Source organism: Scomber scombrus, chromosome 16 (assembly GCF_963691925.1).
Source record: "Scomber scombrus chromosome 16, fScoSco1.1, whole genome shotgun sequence".
Classification (NCBI taxonomy): Eukaryota; Metazoa; Chordata; class Actinopteri; order Scombriformes; family Scombridae; genus Scomber; species Scomber scombrus.
Genome location: NC_084985.1, coordinates 17,495,109 through 17,519,935, shown reverse-complemented (window position 1 = coordinate 17,519,935; position 24,827 = coordinate 17,495,109). Strand labels below are relative to the sequence as shown.

The window sequence follows — 24,827 nt, the reverse complement described above, 5'->3', positions numbered from 1 at the left end:
GTGTGCGCATGTGTGCTTGTATTTGTGTGTGTGTGAACATTGATCCCTTGGGAAAGAGTTTAACGCTCAAGCCGGTCTGTCTGTGTGTGAGCATGGGCTATTTGCCTACCTGAGGGAGCGAGCTGAACACATAAAAAACAGAGATGCAAAGCAGAAGTGCCAAAAATCTCTCAGAAATGCCTTTGAAAATGCCATAAAGGGATTTCATGGATGTCAGTAGGCTTGTGACTGATGGGCTTTGATACGATTCAGTCCTGGCTGGGCTGTGTTGGAGGATATATGGCCACAGTTGCACAGCTCTGACTGGTGGAACACTTAAGGTTTTATGACCTGCTGCCATTTGGGGCTCTGGGACTGAGCAGATTGCCGACCACATACTAACTAATTAGGCCTGGCCAAAGGGGGTGTGCAAGGATGGGGATTTGTGGACTGCGGGTTGTGGATGTGGTGTGTCTGCATGAGCGAGTGAGCCATTGAGTGTGTGGCACGGGTCGTTGCTGTCTGTGTGTGTCCTGAACCTGGAGTATTGCGTCAGGGCGCCGTTTGTTCTCTATAAAGACTCCAAGGGCCCTTTCATGTAGGAGCCGCCAGCCTGGAAACTTTGACACAGGAGATAGAAAGACAGCCAACCTCTGCACACATGAACACACACACACACCAGAAAACACTCCTATAGAGGCAACGAGAGGCAGACAGAGGTGTGAGGAAAAGATAGTCTTGCCTGCTCAACAAAAACAACACTCCTCCTATTGTCTCATCTCTCTCACCCTCCTTCTTCTTCTCTCCATCAGAGGATCATGAAGATAAACGACCGTGCCTAGATATGAGAGTCCAGTGGCAGGAGGGGGGGGTCTGAAGTGGAATGTGTGTGAACTGCACGCCGCCTCCTATAAATCAGGGAGACAAGTAGGAGGAGGAGGAGAGGGAAGACAGGATGGGGGAAGAGGGGGAGGCAGCGTGAGGGGAGTGATAGCAGGAATGACAAGATAAATGAGTGGTGATGGGGAGGGTGGGCACAGGTGCACACGGCCAGGGGTTGATATCGGGCATAGGGGTGCAATAAAGGCAGATGTAGGTCAAGAGAGGACAAAAAGACAAACAATGAACCACATGAAGTCCACTTGAGAATGTTTTTGAATCTCTCTCTATCTGAATATAACAACTTTGAAGTATTTTGCATATTTTTGCAGATAAAACAGTGGCAGTTCCTCAATCTGAGGTCATCGAGAGTATTCTGGGAATTCCGGGAATGATTTGTAACGACTATGAGATTACACTGTATGTTGGATTGTCGGAAAAGTTAATGTTCTTCTGCTAAAAGCTAAAATATAGGTAACATGAAACATGAGCTTGTATCAGTTCCATTTTGTATGTTTTCATGCTGTTGGCAAGCTTGACGCTGTCACATTTCAGTGAGTCAGTACATTTAACTCCTTTGGTACTAGGGCGTCTTTTATAAACTCTAATGAATGTCTATAAATGGTTATTCATTCATTTATTAATACCAATCTGTCACAAGTCAAAGATCAACATTTTGGCTCCCAAGTTGTGAAAAATCCCATTGACCGTCATTTCCATTTGGTAGTGATGCAGTTGCACTTCATTAATACGTGCTTGTGGGTTTCTTGCACTCTAAATAGCTTCATAGCCCAAAGTTGTACATGTTAAAAAGTCCTTAATAGAGTTTTAACCATCACAATTACAAATCCAAGGGCTAATAAGTCTTTAATGGATGTTCTAACTTATAACCTCTTTATTAAGGGCACCTCATCAGAGTGGTACCGTCATTTCTTAAGAGACACCACTGCTCAGTCTGGCTACAATCAATCCCTAGATAACATAAAGTTTAGTTTAATATTAATAGAATAAATATATCGACTGATTCTTTCTTTGCAGTTATCTGACTGACTTTGTTGCAGTGATTAAAATTTTCTCTTCAGTTATCCTATCTTTGGGATATGGAGATTCAATTAAAATAACAAAACATCAACACTAACAAATAAAATACATGTACTGATCTCAGTGACAGAAATATAGGATCAGGTGTGACAGAAGATGAGTTGAGTTAATTGCAGCTTCTTATCTGTCCTCTTTGGGCAGCTCCCGATAAGCTCTTCAGCTCTTAGCACCTCACAACTAATTAGACTCCCCACTGAAAGGCAGGATTTGTGTGTGTGTGTGGAGGTGGGGGTAAAGAAAACACAAAAGATATTTAGGCTGTCTCTCAGCACTTTATCACTTGACACCCACTGGTCAGAATAAAAGAGCTAGCTGTGAGAGTTCGACATGAAAACATCCATTCTTGCTATTATGTTATTACAAGAATATATTTTCCCACAAATCAAAGCAATGTAATAAATTCCCAAACTTGTTCAAGATTTCAGAGACCCCACACATTTCTAAAGAGAAAAATGGAAGCAGTACAAACATGCCAAAATATATATATTTAATTTCCATTTCAGTTGAGTCAGTCAATGAAAAATGACACACCTTTCTGTGAAAACATCATTCCTGACTGCACTGTTTGTGTTATGAATACTGAACATTTGCTGTAAAAATGTTTTTCCTTCCTTCCATCGAGGCAATCCTATCAAGGACTGAATAGAGGCACAAGAGACAACAGAATATATTTTTTAATTGAGTTTGGCTGTCTCACTTGTCTAGCATTTGACCTTCAACAATAAACAGGAGAAAGTGTAGACACGGTCTCACTCTTGTCTTATGTCCAAGTGTGGTATTGTGAAGCAGTTGTGCTCCCCCATCAGGCAAAGTAAGGGAATCGCAATCCAATGAGTCCTGATCTGTGAAGTTTTCTGCTTTCCTCTCATCTGCATGTCTGATCCTCTGTTTAAATAATTTTCATGGAAGAACCCACCATGGGACAGAAATCTTGCTTGATTCAAATGTTTAATCACTAAGGCACGTGAGTATATTCCTCCAGAACCACGGTTGTGATTAAATATTTTTGTCATCACATCACATTTTGTCCACAATTAACTTTTTTTCCAGACATAACACTATTTTCAGGCAAACTGCTCAATTTTCCTCTTTTTCTTGGACTTTGTTGGTTCCGATTCTTCACTAAAACCTGATGTGACGTCGCTACCAGTTTCATGTTTTCTTTTCTTGTTTGCTTTGTCGCTATGGTAACCGCTGGAGTCGCTGCCGTGGATCTCCACAGGAGAAAGCTCCACCTCCTCCGCTTCTTCTTTCAACTGCTTCTCCTTCTTCTTTTTCTTCTTCTTTTTCTCGCTGGCTTCGTTGCCGTTTGCGTTGTCGTCTGTTGTTCCGTTCAGCTCTAATGTTGTGTTGGCGTCCAGCTGGCAGGAGGGTGTTGCTGCCACCTCCTCTTCTCTCTCTTCTTCTTTGACTTTGTCTTTCTTCTTTTTCTTCTTTTTCTTGGGAGTGTCTTCAGGAGACTCCTCGGTGGGTTCCGGGGCCGGTTCTGTGTCTGGCGGCTCTTGCTGGTCTGCAGGGATGGTCGATTCTGAGCTCTCACCCATAGCCAGCAGCTCCTGAACCCTGACACACAGACAAACGGAAACGTCAATCAAGGGTTTAACCACATCCTGAACACTTTGATTCCCAGAAAATACACAGTCAGTTTCTACAACACATAACTATCTGCTTCAGAAAAGTGTAATACTCAAAGAATATACAACAACAAAGGGAGACAACTCTAATGCTACAGCTCTTCAACAACCGAGCAAATTCCATAATGTTGTTTACCATTAGCTGTATAATATGTTGACAGGGTTAACCCCAAACTGCCACCTGAATCTAAACTAGAAAGGTTGTCTCCCCCTGTACATCCTGACCATATTCTGGAGGCTGGGGCATCGTGTCTGGTACACAGTCATTAAAAAGGTCACTTTAAAAGATCTGGCTAATAAGAAAATGAGATAATGAGATAAAGATATGACATTCACAAAATATGTTATAGAGAGCCATATCTTAGTTTGAATTTCCTGTTCTAGTAAACAAATACCTGTCTTCTTAACTACTGAATGTAGTAATAAATATGAACAAGTCATGATCTGAGTTTCTATTTTTATTTTTCAGTACAAATACCTAATAAGAGCTCCACTGTGTACACAGGTGATACTGTTTATTAAGTGTAACTGAGGTAAAGATGACAATTAATTATGCTATTGATTTTACGTAATATTGCCTAGCCCTACTTGATTACACACATCGTATGAAGTTTGTCATTCAGTATTATTACAAACAATGATTCCAGGTGAGACTGGTGGTCATTTTATCAACTGCAGTTAAAATCCCTTAAAAACCACCTTTACTGCGTCATAATTCTTTCTCCTGCCATTTAAGCTGAAGCTTTCAAAAAACAAGTTAATATCTTTGAAAATAATCCCCAAATTGGGGAAATTTAACTCGTCTTATGATTTAAAGGTTGTGGTTGTTATGCAATCTATTGCTGTTTATCTACTTCATATTTTATGCTTCTCCTGAATGCAACAAACCATTTTTGACCATCTTTTGATGAAAGCTATTTGATCACTTCATCAGAATCCCTAGTGGTAGAGTTTTCGGTGTATTCCCATTGTTTGACCATTTCGGTACTGACTGAAGCTTGAAACTTCACGGGCCTGATTTACTAAGAAGATCCCAAATAAAGGGTACAAAATAGCGTGCACAGTGCAATAGATTGCGTGATCTACTAAGAATAACTGCGTAAATGAAAACAGGTGCAACAGGGTGAAACAGCAGTATTTAAATGAGGGTTTTGCGTGTCTTTATGGAGAGTTTGGACGAGCAGAACGCTGCAAGCAGAAAATAAAATGTGATCAGGTTCTAGTGGAAGAGGTTAACAAATATATTGAGTTATAACAAAAACAAATATTACCAGAAAAACCGACATATGGGAGAGTATTTGTGACAAAGTCAATGCTGTTAGTAAAACCAAAAATATTCCACTCCAAAATTATTAACACAGGTGGAAAAACTCCGTCCTGTGAGTATTCTGTCATTGTGCCTCCGTCTCCTCGTCTCCACAGTGACAAAAGTCATCTGTGCGCAGTGTGCAGCTGGTTAATACCTGTCCTTCAAAAGATATCATTTATAGACGCAGTTTCCGTCAGAAAAAATACCTTCAGGTTTGGTAAATCACAATGAGTGTGCTAAATTACAGATTTGCATTTTCTCCTCCCTGTATTTTGCGCACTGGGGTTGAAATGCCCCATATTACATATTCATTATGGCAAACGTACCAAATGGACAGCGCGTACTATCTTGCACAGTTGAAAGACGCAAGCCTCAGTGCGCTGCGTTAGTAGATCAGCTTGCACATTTTTTGTGGGTGATGTCAAGTTTGCACACGTTTTTACACACGCAAACCTTTAGTAAATCAGGCCCCAGGTTTATAATTCTTAGTGTGGATATGGCCCCACTTTGTAGCCTCTAGTGAACTCTCCACGTAGACACCTTACCAAGAGCAGTATACATTAGAGATTTGCTGTGCTTGCAGGGATGGTTCAGATCTCACAAACACTGACACACACACACACACCCCACTGCACACTTACTTGGTTCTGTCCAGCCTTCCTCTGATCAGCAGGACCCCCGCAGTGTCAGCGTCGAGTGTGGTCACCTCAAACTCTAGCTCAGTTCCGATCCCCGGACCTGCGTCCCTCCAGGTCTCCATAGAGACCAGGTTTGGTTTGGGAATGCTGGCATTGAAGCAGCCATGCACCAGGCAGCCCACGTGGCTTAGACTTAGTTTATTCACCTTACCCTGTGAAGAGAAACACAGTACAAATGAAATGACTTGACCATGATGCAGGCAGGCGAGAGGTTTTACAAAAATCTGATGTGTCTGTAAATGGAAATCAAATCTCACCAGCAGTGTCTGTCCTTTGTTGGGCTGAAATACAATAAAGCTGGCCTCTATGTCCATGTGGATGTAGCCGCTGTCATCGTAAATGTGTCCATGCTGCCCGACTATCTTGATGCTTTCATAAGCTAAAGGAACTCCCTTCAGACTGCAAGAGAAAAACGGGTCAAGTTGAGTTAGCTTGGCAGGAGCTAAAATAGTTTAATACTGACATTTTTGGTATGGAACATTTTTCTGGGTGTCGCATCAGCTCAATTTTAACACCAATACAAATACTTAGATACAAAAGAAAGCAGGTCATGATGTCATCTGACACCTAAAGCTGGAGTGCTAGTAATTACACTGTCTACATGTGCTTACGGCATAGGCTCCGCTGTAGCATACTCTGTCTCTACTGCTTCGGCTGTAAAATAGTGGATACATTGTTTTGACTTGTTTCACTATCAGAATTTAAACCATTTGGTCTGATAATATTTGGAAATTCTAGAAGAGCCACATGATTATAAACTCTGATTACTGTGAGATGCAGAGAGATTTATATGGCAGTGATAAGCTTAATCAGCATTGTGTGAGCTCATTTGGCAAGTGCTCGGAATTAGCCGACGTTCATTTATATGTAAAAGTTCTGCACAGCAGGTTTAAATGAATAATTGATTCATCAATAAGTTGACTAACAGAAACACACCTGTTAGAAATTTCCATCATCAGTGACTCACTTCAGTACCTTTACTTTTTTTCTTCTTTATATATTTGCCATACATTTTCAAAATGTATGGCATTTTTTGGACCAAACTATTTATTGATGAATCGAAATATGGATAGGTGAAAATGATTGTCATCTCCTCACTCATTAACTGTAGAGTCAGTAATTCTGTATAAATTACATTTGAACTAAATGCCCAAACAAATACACCTGACCCCCCCCCCTCAAATTTAAATTCAAATGGACGTGCATTGCCAAGGCAACGACCACAAGAGAAGTATGGCAGAATTCGGTGCAATCCGTCAGCTGTAGAGTAATTTCTGTTCCTCTCACACTTCATCACAACTGGAAAAAATTCGTCACATGTGAGCACAACAGTCCACTCACACTCTCCACCTCACTGACCTGAATTAAGCGTCTCTGTCCACAGAAGCAGCCGTCTGTCAGCTGCAGCTCCTGCAGAGCTAAAAGAACAGCAGCTGGACCAACTGCTTTCACCAGACTCACTGACAGCAAAAATGTACTGAACCTAAATATTTTGTATGTCGGTTCCTCAGGTGCACACAACTGTGTTTGTATTTAATGATTTGGTGATACAGTTAATTAGTTCAAAACATATATAGAACGGGATATTTGTGTGACTTAAACAGCTGCCTGCTAAGATTACACTTCACTTAACAAGACAGAAGAACGTAAAAAACGTGTGGGGTCTCCATGAGACTGTCTGGGATTAAATGTTGATTGATACATTTAATAAAATGGAAGCGCCTCTGTTCTGTAATAAAACACTTTGTTTCTAAATAGGCCATAGTCTCTACCACCATTCAATGAGAGCTGGAGATGGGAGACAGTAATGTCCTCACGCAGACAGCTGCCCTGATGACTTCCGTCTGTCCTGTGCACAAGCATGAGCGTGCCCTGCTGCTGATTGGCTGGAGTAATGGTTCGGTCTAAGCCACTTTTTGTGTGTCTCATTTACAGAGCCAGTGCTGTGTATGAACAATGGATTTTTTTTAGCACATGCACAGAATGGACAAATAGTGGACTGTGAGTAGATACACCCTGAATCTGATAAAATGTGTATTGAGCAATCTTTCTCCAGAATCACTGACTAACTTTAACCACTAGTTCTCAATCATACATCTGGGTAACCCATTAGGTCTTTTACACAGTAGACATTACGCCATGCCATAACTGTGTAAGTGTAAATCATAAAATTAATGATTGCTGTATACAATTTTGCTGCCTCAGTTTCAGCATCCTGAGTCCTGATTATGTGCATGCTGGCTGACTTACAATTTACTTATTTACTGACTCACTGGGCCACTATACATATCAGAGTTGTCATTAATGTTATGAAAACTGTGCTCATAACATATGCTGTGACAATATAATTATAATAATTATAATTAGGCTACTAGTTTGAAAATCAAGGTTTTACATACAAAATATGTCATATCTAATAAATAATGATGAATTAAAACAGATTAAACTATCCAAAAGTAAGTAGTAAACATACTATATTTTGAACAGGCTGCAACATTAAACCTGATTAGAAAATGTTGTATCTATAATAATCCAGTCATGTACAATAGGCTACTACTGACAGTGGTAATCCTGCTTCATATCTTGTGTTGTTAGTGTTTAACCTTAATGTCTTGGAGTTTTATTAAAGTAAAATAACTTTACACCTTCTCTACGGTTCAGTTTACGGTTCATAAGCAGTAACAGGGAGGTGAGGCCATGGCCACTACATACAAACTTAGATTCTGTGTCCGATAATGGATCTACTATTGTGTTTAATGCGCTTCCACGAGGTTGACCGTCCGTTTCAAGGCAGGAGATAAATACATATATTAAATAGAGGCTTGGCATGACGTTAGAAATGGTTGACATTGTTTTATTGGCGTGTTTGTGGACTTTAATGGAAGGTGGTGTCGTGCGCTGCACAGCATAAGGATGGACAGCGCAGATGAAGCTATGTGGACAGAATGTGTGTTTTTGTGTTACCTCTCGGAGAACTTGAGCAGCTCGGCCTCCAGCTCCTCCTTTATTCCTGTCTTCTTCTTGTTCAGGTACATGGGTGGCAGGGCAACATGTCTCCGATGCGTGTTCATGACCAGACACGAGTACGGCGCTGATAGCAGCTCGGAGGCGGCAGCGAACGACGGGACTGCGCCCGCATCTGTGTCCGGCTTAGAGGACACTCCGGCCGGCTGCTCTTCGGCGCAAGCAGCGGGGATTTCGCTAGACATTTTCACGTGTTTTGGGTCGCCTTCAGCATGCTCTAAGTTCGCCATGCTGTCCAAGAGGACCGGAAGACAAACAACAACCTACTTCCGCTTTAACGAGCGCTAAACCTTTGGTAGATACTGAAAACAATTGTTTATGTCTCCGCCTGCTGGTGAGGAGGTGGGATGACAGCTGACAATTCAAACAAGTATTCAAGTTTAAGCCTGGTTAAAGCCCTATATGTATTTTTAACCACATAAATGACTGCTATATTTACATGTATTGACAAAATAATGAACCAAAGACTACAAATATTTTTTTCTTTAATTGTTGAGTCTAGCAAACATAATAAAAGCAAACCTTTGTTATTAACAGAAAATATAACTTGGATTTACTCTCTGTCTAGTGCATTAATATGTTGCATGTGGTACCACATATATGTTTCAGTAATGTAATAGGTGTAAAATAATTAAAATTTGAAAAAAAGGGGAAAACGTGCATCTGCTTTAGGGGCCTCAGAACCTCAGGAAGCCCCCAAAGCCCCAGATTCATTATTGGCTTGTGGTTATACGATTCATTGTAATTTTGTTTGAGAATATTGGAATATGCACAGACATGATAAGGGCTTGCAGGTTAACTCTGTTTTATTACCTGATTTAAGAAGAGGGACCCTGTGTGAATATCTAGATTTAAAGGATAGGTTCACATTTTTTCCTAAAACAATAGTTGGGTGGTCAAATGAACATTGACATATGTTTTTCTTGCTGTAATCATTCTTTCTGTTCATACTGGCTATTAAAAGATCTTTTTATAATTTCAATGTAAGTGATGGGGGACAAAATCCACAGCCCTCCTTTTATATTTAAATGTTTATTAGCTAACATGAGGCTTCATTTATCCAAATCAGTCAAATCAAGTCACTGTCTTTTCGGTGCCAAATTTCTCTATCTTTTTATGTTATGATGATGTTATCCTTGAGTTCTTATTTACTATTCACATTCTTACCACCATGCCCTTTGTTATATAAACTTCAGGTCAGGTCTGACTAGCCTGACAAGAATGCTGTAAAGCTGTTCATCAAGAGACGTTCATTGATTCTGTATCCTGTTCTTACCTGCAATAGCACATTAAGATCATTAGGGTGACCTGAGGTGTCAGTTAGTGCAAAGAGTGCACACACACACACACACACACACACACACACACACACACACACACACACACACACACACACACACACACACACACACACACACACACACACACACACGCACGCACGCACGCACTAAATATTGTTGATATACTAGTGTTACTGTTTTCTGACAGAGCAGCATCGCAGGAGGTCACATGATTCAGTGTTTCTCACACAGTCACACACACACACACACACACACACACACACACACACACACACACACACACACACACACACACACACACACACACACACACACACACACACAGTCAGTCTCTGAAGTGATGATGTTTCCATCACTTCAGATGACACAACATTAATTTAACCTTGCCCACTACATGCCTAACCCCAAGCCTAAACTTTCTTTCACTTTAAACCAAGTCTTCAACTTAAAGGTAATTATTCATATTTACAGGGACTTACCTTTTGTCCCCATAAGGGAGGGAGTCCCCACAACATGACTGTTTGAACAGATTTACATTATTTTGTCCCCACAATGTGAGGAATACCTGGACTACACAAACACACACACACACACACACACACACACACACACACACACACACACACACACACACACACACACACACACACACACACACACACACACACACACACACACACACATCCACAGAAACAGGCAGTGTGCAGATCCTCTGCTCTCTGGGGTTTCATGGCGCACTCCAGTCTGTTGTCACAGTGATAAATAGTGACGTGGTTTCTTAGTCAGCAAGAGCTCCCAGCGGCAAACACTGTAATGAGCTATTGAGCAGCGTGATGTTGTCAGAGCAATTGTATATCTTCATAAGAGGTCACATCTGTGTATGTGTCTGTGCATGCACATAAGCATATGTGTGATTGTTTTTTATCGCAGCTTTTGCTTTGTGAAGCACTTAATATCCAGGTTTGAAAGTTGCTATAAAATAGATTTACTTCATCGTGTAACTTTATGATGAGAATGAGCAGAGCCAAAGGCATCACTGTGTTAAGCTGACGTCCCGCAGGGATGTCGTGACTTCCTAAATCCAGCTTCACACTGATTATGTTGACGGTGTGTCATATTGTACACTTGGTTTTAAAATTAACAGCATGCATTTATCAAAAGATAAACATTTAGTGTATTTAGTGTATTAACATTTCAGTATGATGAAATGGGCTTAATCTGTATATTTTGGGATCAAACTCATCTTGCTGCTCACTCCGTGTGTGAATTAATCTATCAAAAAATAGCTACAATGAAAGATATTATCGACATCACTGAAATAATCCATGTTGACCATTATTCAGATTTGTCATACTTTAATTGAATTCACTTTAATAAGAAGCTTTTATAAAAAATATGTTTGATTTATAGATACGTCTAGAGTCCTGATATACAAGCATGAGATACAGTACATTGCGCATCACTGTATTTTCATTCCATTATCAGATGATATACAGTTTACTGATCTCAAGATCTGCATTCCATAAACCTATAACAAGAAGAGAGAGAGGGGCGGGGAAGCGAAGACATGAAGACTGAAATAGCAGTAACTCTTCAAAACAAGTGTATCAGCTGCATGCTTGGTTTGTGCTCATCACTTTGAGGCATCTGATGGATAAAATCTATCCTGTTCTGCTCATTAGTGTAAAGGTCAAATGATGTAAGACGTCAGATGTTTGTCACCTGAATTGTCACCAAAACGGTGGCTCTCCATCCTGGCTTTGGTTTGAGTTGAACAGAGCGGGTTTGAACCCATGTCTGCATAATTCTTCAAAAAACACAAACACCTCCCTTTTACTGTCCAAATGTTGGTCTTGCTCTGGCGGCAGACAGGATATGGTTATATGCTGCAGCTGCAGAAGTACATGCTGTATTTGTCTGCAGACAGCAAGCTATTCATAAACTGTCTCTGTTTCAGTGTGTCCAAGTCGCCTTTGGTGGTGGTGGTGGTGTGTCATCATGGCGATACGGTGGTGTGTCCATTGTAGGAAATTTGAGGGATGCCGTTACTGGAGTTGTCCAGGATCTCCTGTTAAGCACACATATAAACATATTTCCATGAACTTCTAAGCCTTTTTGACTCATGCAATTTTAATATTCCTACATCTGTTTGAGCCCACTGTATTGACAAATGCTCTGATATGAAGTTCTGTCCTGCTGCTGTTTCCTACCTTCTCTGTCATCTCGTGTGAATGGTGAAGCGAGTGTTCCCTCTCCAGGAACATCCTCTGCTGTTCGGAGCTAGCTAGACGACAGGTCAGCCATGTGGATAATGTACAGGAGGAGATGCCTGGACAAGACAGGAAAAGGGAAACCGGTTGGAAAAACAATAGAAGAATTCTTTATTTTCATAGAGTCCCTTCAGATATATTTTATATAATTAAAAAAATGAAACGAATAAGCAAAAATATACATCTGCCTTCTCCCTCATTAAAAAATCCTGAGTGTGTGAAAATGCATATGTTTAACTCCTGGACACAAGATATTTGCTATGTCACAGAAAAACCCATTCTCAGTGTTTCTCAGGTTTCAGGTCTCCATGTGTGTAAGATGCAAAATGGACAATGAGTGGCTTCAAAACTAGTTTCAAATCATGCTCGTCTTAAACTTTCAACCTTCAGTAGATGCATGTGAAAACAGCCTTTTAATGTACACACAGAACATATTTCTGACTAGAGATGCAGTTGATTGGATGAATGAGTGTGCTAAACTATCCTTAGTATGACGTACTCTCTGAGGACATTTTCTTTAGGGGAGATCCAGAAGAAAAATCATGGTGGAGTTTGATTTTGAGCTCTGGAGAGGTCAGGGCAAAATGCTTTGTCTTGCATTATATCACATAATGCTGTGTTGTCTAATTTCATGTTTACCCAGACAGGCCAGAGTCATGGCAGCCAGGTGGATAGAGCGCATGGAGTCAGGTCGTTTGCTCAGCGCACGAACAAACTGGAAGTTGAGGATACCACCGATCAGACCGCAGATACAGCACGCTGAAAACAGGATCATCTGAGAGACAGAGCGAGAGAGAGAGAGAGAGAGAGAGAGAGAGAGAGAGAGAGAGAGAGAGAGAGAGAGAGAGAGAGAGAGAGAGAGAGAGAGAGAGAGAGAAAGAGAGAGAGAGAGAGATAGATAGATAGATAGATAGATAGATAGATAGATAGATAGATAGATAGATAGATAGATAGATAGATAGATAGATAGATAGATAGATAGATAGATAGATAGATAGATAGATAGATTAATAGATAGATAGATAGAGAGAGAGAGAGGGGGGGGGTTTGTGTTAATGCAAATGGCAAAATTGATATCCCGTCCACAAATCTGTAAACAAACTGACAAAATGTGATGATATGGGATATATACAAACTACAATTGAGCTTCCATCTCCATTATTCTGCTGTTTAGGATGGCTCCTGCTGCAATGAGTAATGTGTATCAGACAAAATAAATCTCATTTCCTATTAGAAAATTGGATCGCTCTCAAAGCTGACTGTCTTATCCAGAAATATTGCACAGCTTGTAAATATGCTTGCATCACTCACGCGGCGTATATATGTGTATGTGTGTGTGTGTGTGTATGTGTGTGTGTGTGTGTGTGTGTGTGTGTGTGTGTGTGTGTGTGTGTGTGTGTGTGTGTGTGTGTGTGTGTGAGTGAGTGTCTGTCCTGACTGTGTGTTAGAAGGTTGGCAAGATTTTACTCTCAGCCTGTAATAAATCATAAATCGCAGATTATTTGAATTGTAGGCAGCAACTGGAAAATTCAATCCCAGTATGAGAATAATATTTTTTCCACCCTTAACTAATGGGGAAATGATTGAAATACTGTTACTTTGTAATCAGAATGATATAATCCAGTTGATTCAATACAACTCTCTGTTGATTGTGTATACAAGTATGTGTGTGTGTGTGTGTGTGTGTGTGTATACTGTGTCGACAGTGCAGGTTTTTCTTTCATTGCTCCCAGTACAGATGCCTTTAGTGCCTTTAACCGCATGGAAAAGGACATCTCCAATTTCAGTCATTACCCTGTGAAGTGTGGAGTGCGGCTGGCATGAGTCCGGAGCCAAACCAACCTAATGCAATCATCACCACACAGGCAGACAAGGAGGGAGGGGATGGAAAGAGATGAGCAGAGGAAGATGGAGAGGGTTAGAGCACCGAAACGAGTGGGAGGATGAGATTGAGCCGAGAAGGCAGAGAGATGGATGAGACGAGCGATGAAAACGGGAAAGAAATCGAGAAAGAGACGATAGGTGGGGACGGATAGGGTGAGACGGGACACAAAGGTTGAGGGAAGTCTCTGTTACAGCAGATTGTGCTGACATTGATCCGTCATTAGTACTCTCCCTGCAGGAGAGAGACAGATAGACAGACAGTCAGAGAGAGTCAGAGAGAAACACGAGGGCTCAGAGACAGTGAGAGAGAGAGCGAAGCAACCACTGAGTGAAAAAGACAGAAAGAATGACAGAAAGAGAGGAGGAGAGGTGACTGCTTGTCTCCTCTGGTTTCCTCAGACGTCTCTTTCATAACACATTGTGTGCACCTGCTCAGAGGACAACACACACATGCACATATACACACACACACTTTCGAGTATTCAACAGGGTTAGACTGTCCTTACACATGCCTTGTGTGTGTGGTCAGTATTCATGATACAGAGGTGATACATTTACATCCTCTAGGCTACATGATATCAATACATACACTTGAAAGTACATATTCTATATAACTACTGTATGTGACTAAAATTTGATACTATTCTCTATTGTTACCAACTAATCTTTCAATTGAAAAACATAGAGCTAATTGTCCATTTTCTGTATATAATAATCAGCATTAATTTGGGTGTCTCAAAGGCTCTCTTGCCTTACAAAATGGAAAATGTAGTGTCTGAATTATGTTTCCAGTTGTCTTTGTTCCAGTCAGCTGGAACTAGATCTTGATAACATGGATTAAAGCTTTAATGCAATTAATTGGCACTCAGTGTTTTGTCTTACTTCATCTCATCAAGTTTGTTTGAGGTCAGCATCACCAAGAGCGAGATATTCCAGCAAGAACAAAGAAGAAGAGAGAAAGGGAGAGAGAAAGACAGAGACACACACAGAGATGAAGTAATGTCTGACTTCCACTAAACACTCATTTTTAATTGTGAGGGTGGACACTTTCTGAAGAGCATGAAATGATACACTTAAAACTCTACCACTACCCGAGGAAGCTGGTGTCCTCAGCTAACATTGCTATCTATCAGAGGCTGTAATGAATTTAAAGGTTAGTTTTAAAGCTACAATGAAGAAACTGTTATCATATGAAATTAGATGACATAAGACGTCCTTTAGTACCATTTCATCATAGCTTGTTGGGAAGGGGACTAAATAGTGCTCCAAAGTTAGACAACATTTTAGTGAGGAAATATACTGGCATGGCCACTTTCAAAGGGGTCCTTTGACCTTTCACCTCAAGATATCTGAATGAAAATGTTTTCTATGGATACCCACAAGTCTTCTGCTTATAGATATGCCAACTTTATGATAATCCCATGCAGTGTTTTGTATGTAGTATAAATCAGTTATTTTTGCCTATTATAAAAATGTTTTATTTGAATATTTCTGCATATTGGGATCCCTAAACAGTCTTCAGAATTGTATAAACTTAACCTCACTGTATAAAATGGCCTATTGTGAGTGAAAAAATAATCACAGCCTCATTAAGCTTTACAGTCACAAACTACAGACCTCAGGCATTCAGATGATGCATGGCTTTCCTGGAACTGACAATAAGGTTTCAGAGCAATTTCCAGAACAGAAGTGCTCGCCATCCAAACGCTGAAAAATGCAGTTCTCACTGAAACCTCCAAATTTCAGTGAGAAATACCAAATCACAGCATGGATTTTTTTATTGTGTTCCTCAAGGTCTTAGTGTCTTAATGTGGAATATTTTTATTTTATTTATTTATTTATTTATTTTTAACAATTTTTATCAATTCTCGAGTGGTAAAAAAACGGTTAATTTTGCACCAAATTTGTGTAACAAATGGCAGTTGCCCAAAAATTGCTACAACAAGTTGTGAGACATAATTAGTGACCATTATATACTTCCATTATAATACTCTAAACCTTATACACTCTAAACTTTCAAAATTTGATTAGGCCCCTAAACAAATACTACTACATTAGCTTGACACAGTTCCGAGCTGCATCTCAAGTTAATCTCCAGGTTCCCAACTTTCAGATGATGTATACCATTTCTATGTGGCACATACTGTTGACTTGCTATCTCCCCGTAAAGATCGCCTGTCTTCCCAATGAGTCTCTGATAAGGGGGTGGGAGTGGGTTATGCACATTTCCATGTTTATATTTTTATTCTGAGGCTTTATTTGAACTTGAACATGATTTACTTTTTTTTTTTTATAAACAAAAAAACTGCTTATTGATTTTATACTGTTCCTTTATGCAGTTAAGTCAGTTCAGCCTATTTCTGACTCAGTTCAGCTGCTGTCTGATACAGGACGTTTCAGACAGCCCGCTCTGTTCTGATTGCTTAGCTTTCGGAAGCTGATCCTCAGCAGACATTCTGCGGTTCTGGAGTTTACGTAAATAAAAAGTAGTAGTTTTTTATTTTACTTCATTTACTCGTTCTTTACTCAAAATGGAAACTTCTCACATACATCCGTATATGTTTGAGCCCTGTTCTGATCCGAACTATGCGAATGAACAATGTGAACAACTGACAGAACAGGCAACAAAGAGTACCAAATGGAAGGCCGTTTGTGGGCATGTGTGAATGATTTGGTGTCTTCAGGGAAAGGAAGTAGAGGTAACTTATTAGCAAACACAGTACTTAGAGCAGGCTGAAGCCCTACCTTTTGACTTGTAGGAAGCAGTTTTACATTCAATTTAAAGTTTTGGACCTTTGACCAAGTTTAACATAAATATCCAACATCATAACAGAATACACAATAAGTGACAAAAAATCCCCGTCATTTTATGTTCCTTTTAACTTCAGCTTGTGTCACATCACTGGAGTGTTCTTCCTGTCTGTTGTAGCAGGAATATGCTCTTTATAGAGACCACAATCTAATAGTCATAGGAAAAGATTAAGAACAGATTACTGGTTCTTAGGAGCAACAAACAAACCAAGTATGTACAAGTACTTACAATAAGTCCTGTCCTCTTTCGAGCGCACAGCACTCCACACATCCCACAGACCAGAAACTGTCAAGAGAGAGAACAACACATGAGTCAATGAACAGTCCCAAACGTGAGTTTGTCACCGTGAAAATTACTGGTTAAGACACTATATAAAATTTACTCCACACCATCCACCACCCTTCTTGACAACAGGAAGGGTGAATGTATTGTTTACACTCTTGTTATTCTGATGTGATGCAATTTTCTCCCCCTAAAACAAGGAGTGTGTCATTGTGGGTTTCTAGCAGGAAGCCATAATGTCCTAGATGTCAGTGAGTCAGACTGAACTGGAACAGCATGGTGGTGTATTCTGCTGGCAGAGCGAGCATACAAGTGACACAGCAGAATGAGCTGCATGCTGCATGTTTTGCTGAGTTGCAAGCAGTAGAGTGTGTGTGTGTGTGTGGGTGTGTGTGCGTGCGCGTGTGTGATATCTTATGGGCTTACTGTCATTTCAAATCTCAGTATCAATACCAGTACGTTCTAGTTTGACAGTACTTTATTAGGTCTTAAAACTTACATTTAATTTGTCTTCTCTTTTGTCTTTTGTCTATCTGAAATCACATTTACATTTTATGTCAGTGGCTTTTTTTAAAGAAAAAAGATAATAGTTGTATTTTATAATTAAAAGGACGAAAAAAGGTTCTTGGGAAAATATTAGTAATATTCTTTTTGCTCTCAGTGGCTGGAGATGTCTGTGTTGGCAGCGGTTGGCAGGCTGAGCCCGGCAGGGGAACTACAGACAAAGTAAACAAGCGTACAAGCCATGAGCAGACAGCATATTGTTAGACGTGGCATCGAAGAGTAAGGACCACACCGGCGTCCAACTGGGCTGAAGTGACATTTGCAGGTACCATGCTGTTTAGTGTGCTGCAGCTGAACAGCTAATTAGTGATTTAGCCTTCTAACTGACATTAGTGGTGCTCTTTTTCACCAGTGAATGCTTGTAAGGTACAAGACAAGATGTGTGCTCATGTTTAAGAAGGCCACTTTGGTAGGAGCGCTCATGTGGGTTGTTGTTCAGAATCTGCAGCCTTTTTTTGTGACGCAGGATGGTAAAATGAAGCAATTGTATTTGCTGTATAGAAGCTCTATTTAAGTAGACAAAAACTTATTCTGATGAGTTAATGCAATGATAGGGGGTACCATCATGAGACCTCAAAATATAAATTTTTGTCCCTTTTTGTGAAAGTTTTTTTCTCTCTAAGGAACAAACAGGACATGTGATTTATAGATATGTATACTGTAAAAAATCAGTTATCAGTATCAGTTGGACTTTAAGACACAAAATCGTTTACAAAAATTGCCCTTTAATTCATATTTGTAACATCTGAAGATAATGTAAACGTTTAGGGTCTATATGCTTCCTGGATTTCACTAGATTTGGTTACTTTCACATTTTTAAGGATGCATTTATTTAAATTAAGATTGGTCCTTTTGTTTAGATATTATAGTCTCTAAATAATAACTCTTCGATGAACTCAGCACAAACTTGATTTATTTCATGAAGTAAACAAAATGTTTCATAACTTGAGCTGAAGCCATGGACATGCACTGAAAAATGCAGGAGATGAATGATGATCACTTTTTTGCTTCTGCAGGACAGTAAATCTATCATGCCAAAATCTTGAATATTTAATTAGTTGGAAACAATGTAGAACTGTGACTGCAATTAACGTTTGACATTCAATCTACTTTAAGGCCAGCGGCCAGTCAGTCTTAATGACAGCAGATGTAAACCTCTGAGTGATCATGAGACAAAAGCTGACTCAGCAGACAGCGTTCAACAGCTGTGAGGTTGAACTAAGACGTCACATTGCATATCAGCTTTGTCTGCTGTGCAAGTACACACGTTTCACCTGCACATGTATTGAAGGATGCAGCCCATACTTATCCCTTTCTCCCTCTTTCTGTTTTTATGCACACCCACACATTTACACACACTGTAGGAATCTTTTAGATACTCAAAATTTATAGATTGTTTCTTTATGACTCATATTGTCTGAACTGCAGGGCACTTACAGTAATTCTCAGTCAGAATGTGTATTTTCCATCTGGGCCAACAGTCACAATAAAGTCACACTCAGGTGATTCAAGGTTATATATCGACACTAAAAACGTCAGAAACTCAACTTTTCACTGTACAGCAGCAAAATCAAGTCAACAAGGCTTAAAGTGGCACAGTAACAGGAGGAGACATATTTAGAAGACAGAGAGGATGATTGCTAGTAAAAGCTTTGACCCTCGCCACCCCTGTTGAACAATTGAAGCATGAATTAATGAAAGTGATCTTCAGCTCCAGCACTGAGGCATCTAGTGGACTCTCTGGCATCTACAGTAATAGGAAACACATAAAGGCCTTCAAACCAAATGTAAGCAAAATGTTATAGTCTCAACCACAGATCTTAACCCTAGGAGGATGTTTAATATAAAAAGTTGGACAAGCCACATCCACTTAGTGATTGATATTTGAGAAAAAATTACCAATATGAGCAAAAATTAAAAATAGCTAATAATTGAACCATAAACAAGCCCTAAATTAAGGGAAAAATAAACTTTTACCTGTTTTTCAAATATTTGATTAAATCCAGACTTATAGTGTCACTGAATGAAATCATCAAGCAAACCAAAAGAAGCCAATTCATGTTAACAGATAGATGTACTACAACACAACTTCTGCCATTATATTAATAACCTGACAACCTAATCTGACAAAGATCATATGAAAACTACCATTATCCTCATTTAAAAGTAGAATCAGGCATTAATTTCCTTTTACAGATCTTTGCCCACATGTCTTTATTTCATTTTATACAAAGGTGTGCAGCCTCACTCTTAAAGAATCACAAAACATTCCTTACAAATGTGGATAAGAAAGACTGATGTTGAGTTTAACCTGTGTATGTGTCCTTCACTACATCCCTGGAGATAGTCTACTTAACCTTTCTGGGGGGAAATAAGAGGTAGAGAAGGGGGGGTGTAAATAAGGGGGTGAAAGTAAGAATAAGAGTTGTTCCCAGGACGTACACAGAGTCCGCTCCAGACCGGGGAAGCGTCGCCCTGCTGCGGCTTATGCTCTCCCCGGACCCAGCTGATGCCCACGGCTCCCAGGACGATACTCGCCACACCCAGGCCCACCTCCACCAAGGACAGAAGGAGCAAACTCCACAGGATCTTACGGCTGGAGCACATCCTGCCCCGGGCATCTCTCCAGGTCCAGCAGGAGGCGGACAGAGGGCGAGAGGAGTCCGCTTCTCGGTGCTCCGAGGGCGGCGCAGCTCTATTGACTCATACCCGGCAGGAAAATAGGATTTTATCCAAACATGTAGGTCCAAGTAGAGTCAAAAGAGTAAAATGACCCTGAGAGATTAGAAAAGTACAAACTGCAGCAGGCAGAGGGCTGGCTTTGCGGTTGGATATTAGCGTCTGTTGAAGTTCCTCCGTTTGCAGAGGCGTGTGTGCCGCCTAGCGCTGTCCAAGGTACTTAAGCAACACAGCAAATACACACACACGCGTGCACACTCAATAAATGAAGGCACGCGCACGCACACACACGCGCAATCCAGAGCCGTAGCCAGTACTTTATAAATACCGAGGTCATGTGTTGCAGCCTCCGCCCCCATGTGGAAGAATTTAAACGATATAGGCAGGAATTAAATGAGCCCAACCCAAAGTCTCAGTTCAATCAAGTATGTGTGAGATAGTGTGTCACTGGCTAAAAAGAAAAGTAAAGATATTTAAAGCACCTTTCAGCAGCAGGGCACTTACAAGTGCTTTACAAAAGAACACAAACATTACAATGCTGCCAGAGTGCAAGATAATTATTTCAAGAAGTACTCGTGTGTAGTTTCTATTTATAAGAGCTAAGAGTTGGAGCACATTTTGGGGGGAAGTTTTCTCCAGATATGTGGTACATGAAAACTAAATTCATCTTTTGCATTTTGCATTATTCCTGAAAATCCTGTCAACGGCACACACAGATTTTATGTATCAGGAATGACTTTGTCTGGGCTGCTTGGAGTGATAACACAAACACACACACACACACACACACACACACACACACACACACACACACACACACACACACACACACACACACACACACACACACACACACATTCGGAAATATACAAGATTGTTGTTATAATTGTTGCAATTTAGACATGCTGTTCCAAAGTTTTAACTGTGAACTTTTAACTGAATTGCATACTGCACCTCTTAGAGCAGCGACATTCCTCCAGAATCATCTCATCCTACATCTCTTCTACCTGCAAGAACGTTACAATCTTAAGTAACTTATAAGAGTATGTAGAGCTCTAGTGTCTTATGTGTTCCTCCCTCAATATTTAGCCATCACTTCTGGTTTTTGCTCCCTTTCATCGCTGTTTCCCGGCCTGAAACAAAGGACCTCTTTATGTTAATTATATTAATTTAATGACACCAAATTAGATCATAATCATTGGCTGTATAATCCTTACTTTGCCTCATAAATATTAAAGCTGGTTGGGAGTTAATGACTCATTGGTGTCCCCGGGTAAAACAGGGAGCATGTTTCTCAGAGTGTAATACTATAAACCATGTATATTTTACTGTACGACTGCAGATTATGCTTAAATTTGACAAAATAATTTAGAGAGAGAGGAGAGGGAAAGTTTCTCTTTTTGTTTAAAAATATATCATCCACCTTCTTGTTTCCATGATTATGTTCCTGTATGGATGTAAATATATTTAGAAAAGTAAAATTATGCATGAAGCTCCAGACTAAACTTCAACATCAATATAGGAAAAGTCATCTTAGGAATTAGTGTACCTAACACTAGTTTTGGTTGAATTTGAGACGTCCATCTAACACAGTGGAGGTAAACAGATTAGACAGGTGCACTGACCCTTTAATGTTCATAAAGGGCATATGATGACTTAGTTTGAGAATTTTATTACAGCTCTGTCTACATTTCAGCTCTAAAGCCCCAATGCTCCAAGAAAAACATAATCTTTTACGTCACTTTAAAAACTCAAGCAAACTTGAACAGCTTTGAAACATGACTCATCTGAAATGAGGTATATGAATTCTAAATATGTTTCTCAGCTTTCAGCTCTTCCCTGTGGATATATTTTTATCTCAATTTTATAGATGTCAAGGCAACAACCACAGCTAGACTCCAAGTCATAATTTCTTCTTTGTACCAGCATATAAAGATATGTTTAGGCTTGGTCTGAAGTTCTATAGTTGGAAAGGTTTGCTCATTCATACATAGTGGATATTCGTCTCTGTCATTAATTAACCATAGTACATGATTTCCTATTTGTATTTCATCAGAACATTTTATCAGTATTTGTTTAGAGACAACAGTTGCATTTTTTTTTTTTTTTTTTACAGACAATACATTTTAGCACACTGAAGATGCCAATTTGTTTAATAGGCTACTTGCAAAAGGAAGGGGAGATCGATAAAAACGTCACGGAAAGAACCACTTGTACACATCAGGCATAGCTCTGAGATCCTTAGTTATACCCACATGGTCATTGTCCTGGCGGATAGTGTGTGCAAACTCACAATTTTAGAACCTGCATAATTTAAAGTACCTCATAAAAGCCTCATTATCCTTATCCACCCTCAGAGAGAACTCAGCCAGTCCTTTGGTATCAGGAGAGTCATTCACATGTAGAAAGGAAGTACCTGGGGCAAAATCCTAGTTACTTCTTGGTGGGCCCAACACTATAGGCACAATGCCAGCTGTAAGAGGTCCACTGAATGTTTCAGTAACGTAATATCTGTGAATTGAATTCTCAAAGGAAAGGTAGAATTTGCAGCTGCTAATGGTCAGGAAATAGCTCTCACCCCTCAATAACCTGGTGCAGGAGCTGTTAAAAACATCAACGTGGATGTGTTTTGCAAGCTTTCTAAAGTAGATGTAACTCTCTCCTGATTCTGTGTGGAGGTCACTGTCGTCCACAATCCAACAAAGCAAGCGCTCCTTCTTAGGCAGCACAAAATCTTCATTTGTGTTCTTATTGACAGTCAGTTGCCAACGAACATGGATATCTGCATGCTTCCTGTAACTTGTATAGATTAAAAAGGCCTTGAGTACCTGGTATCCTGCATGTGTTGCTTGTGGAGAGTCCATATTAAACTAGATCCTACTCTGAAATCTGGATGGAGAGGTCATCTTGGATAGCCCTGTGAAATGAAAACTCCCTGAACATGGGAGCACAAAGGTCTGTCATCTGTGAGGTGGCAGCTGTAAATGCTTAAAATCTTCTCACAGTCCTCAAAATCAAACCTTTCGTTTTCAGGCCAGAACCACAGCAGCACTATTAGCTTGACGGTCTGTTATGTGGTTGCAGGGCTGTTTGGCTGTTTTGTAATCACTGATGTGCTGTGAAAATTAGTCTGCTTTGTCAGCCGATCTCAATGAGCCAGGGGAGGATGACATTTTGGAGATGGAAATGACTTATAGTACATTAAAAACAGGTCTATGAATCCAGCTAGCGTGGGAATCACTGTCAGGTTGATTCGTAAAACGCAAAAAATGTGGGCGGGAGGCCATATTAAATCTGCAAGGAAAGAAGAATCCCTTATCATTGGCAACACATTTCCTCAACAGATTATTGGCATGTCAATTTTAATATCTCATAAAAATTATGCACTTTTAAGTGTCTAAACTGACTGTGAAATCAAACTATTAAGATTTTTAAGAATTTATAATATGAATGATGTCTAAAAAACAGTATAACCACATTTTCCCTAAAAAAACAGTAATGACAATATAATGTTTATGTGGATCCAAATAAGCTCATTAACATAACTGAGTTGTCAAACATTCAGAACTAAAATGTAATTTTACAACTACTGATTTTTGATGTGTATTTGGTCATCGTCACAGTTTTTATTTATTATCATATTTCTGGTCAATACAAATATCCCTAATTTAAAAAAACCTCAAATTAACAGTAAAATTACCAAAATTAGTGGTGAAATGTTCATTTTTAACTCAATCTATTTGCATCACCATCCACTTCATCAGCTCCAACACAGATCTTTTACCTCCACTGAGTAGTAGTAGCAGTAGTGTCAAAATAACACAAGAAAGCATGAATGAACATTTGACATAACAGCAAATAAAAGCAAATGCTGGACACAAAATGTCACAAGCATGTTTGTTTCCATCTCAGCCAGTTATGCTGGATCATGTGAACAATGCAAAGACAGGCAGCAAGTGACAGCACGGCAGATTAAACCTCTGCAAACACCTCTGAACATTTGGCACGCAAAGTTGGAGATTATTACACAGGTGTTAGGCCTGAGAAATTAAAAGCTGTGTTCACAAATGCACTCTTTACCTACAGTGACCCATACAACTAATGTGATTATTATCACAGTCTGTTGGTTATTTTACTGTTTAATCTTTTTTTGTCATCATTTTATTTTTTGAAATGTGAAAAATAAAATTATACCACCACATGTCCCCCCTATAGCTTATTCTATCACTGCCCTCCATTCACTTCATCTTTAAAAATAGGTCATACAATGATACAAGTTCAACTTCATATACCATGACAAACCCTGAATTCACATTTACAAATTTCTTGTTTTTCTACGTGTTTGTTTTTTAATCAACAGTCCACAATCCATTAAGATCATAGAAGAAACAAACAGAAAATGTAATCATAT

The 24,827-nt window shown here is 39.7% G+C and overlaps 2 protein-coding genes and 1 pseudogene across 2 annotated transcripts; all 3 read right to left on the bottom strand.

Moving 5' to 3' along the window:
• Window positions 1-2,278: 2,278 nt before the first annotated feature.
• polr1f (RNA polymerase I subunit F) lies at window positions 2,279-8,858 on the bottom strand. Its single transcript, XM_062436353.1, has 4 exons — window positions 8,565-8,858; window positions 5,858-5,999; window positions 5,544-5,752; window positions 2,279-3,522 (listed from the first exon to the last, which is right to left on the bottom strand). The coding sequence occupies exons 1-4, from the start codon at window positions 8,852-8,854 to the stop codon at window positions 3,024-3,026; spliced, it is 1,140 nt and encodes a 379-aa protein (XP_062292337.1). The 5' UTR covers window positions 8,855-8,858; the 3' UTR covers window positions 2,279-3,023.
• A 3,063-nt stretch (window positions 8,859-11,921) lies between these two features.
• Window positions 11,922-20,344, bottom strand: LOC133996732 (transmembrane protein 196). The gene is made up of 5 exons (XM_062436354.1): window positions 20,180-20,344; window positions 17,120-17,176; window positions 12,835-12,970; window positions 12,136-12,254; window positions 11,922-11,993 (listed from the first exon to the last, which is right to left on the bottom strand). The coding sequence occupies exons 1-5, from the start codon at window positions 20,342-20,344 to the stop codon at window positions 11,922-11,924; spliced, it is 549 nt and encodes a 182-aa protein (XP_062292338.1).
• Window positions 20,345-22,713: 2,369 nt separating this feature from the next.
• Window positions 22,714-24,140, bottom strand: LOC133995928 (4-galactosyl-N-acetylglucosaminide 3-alpha-L-fucosyltransferase 9-like; annotated as a pseudogene).
• Between the last annotated feature and the right edge of the window lie 687 nt (window positions 24,141-24,827).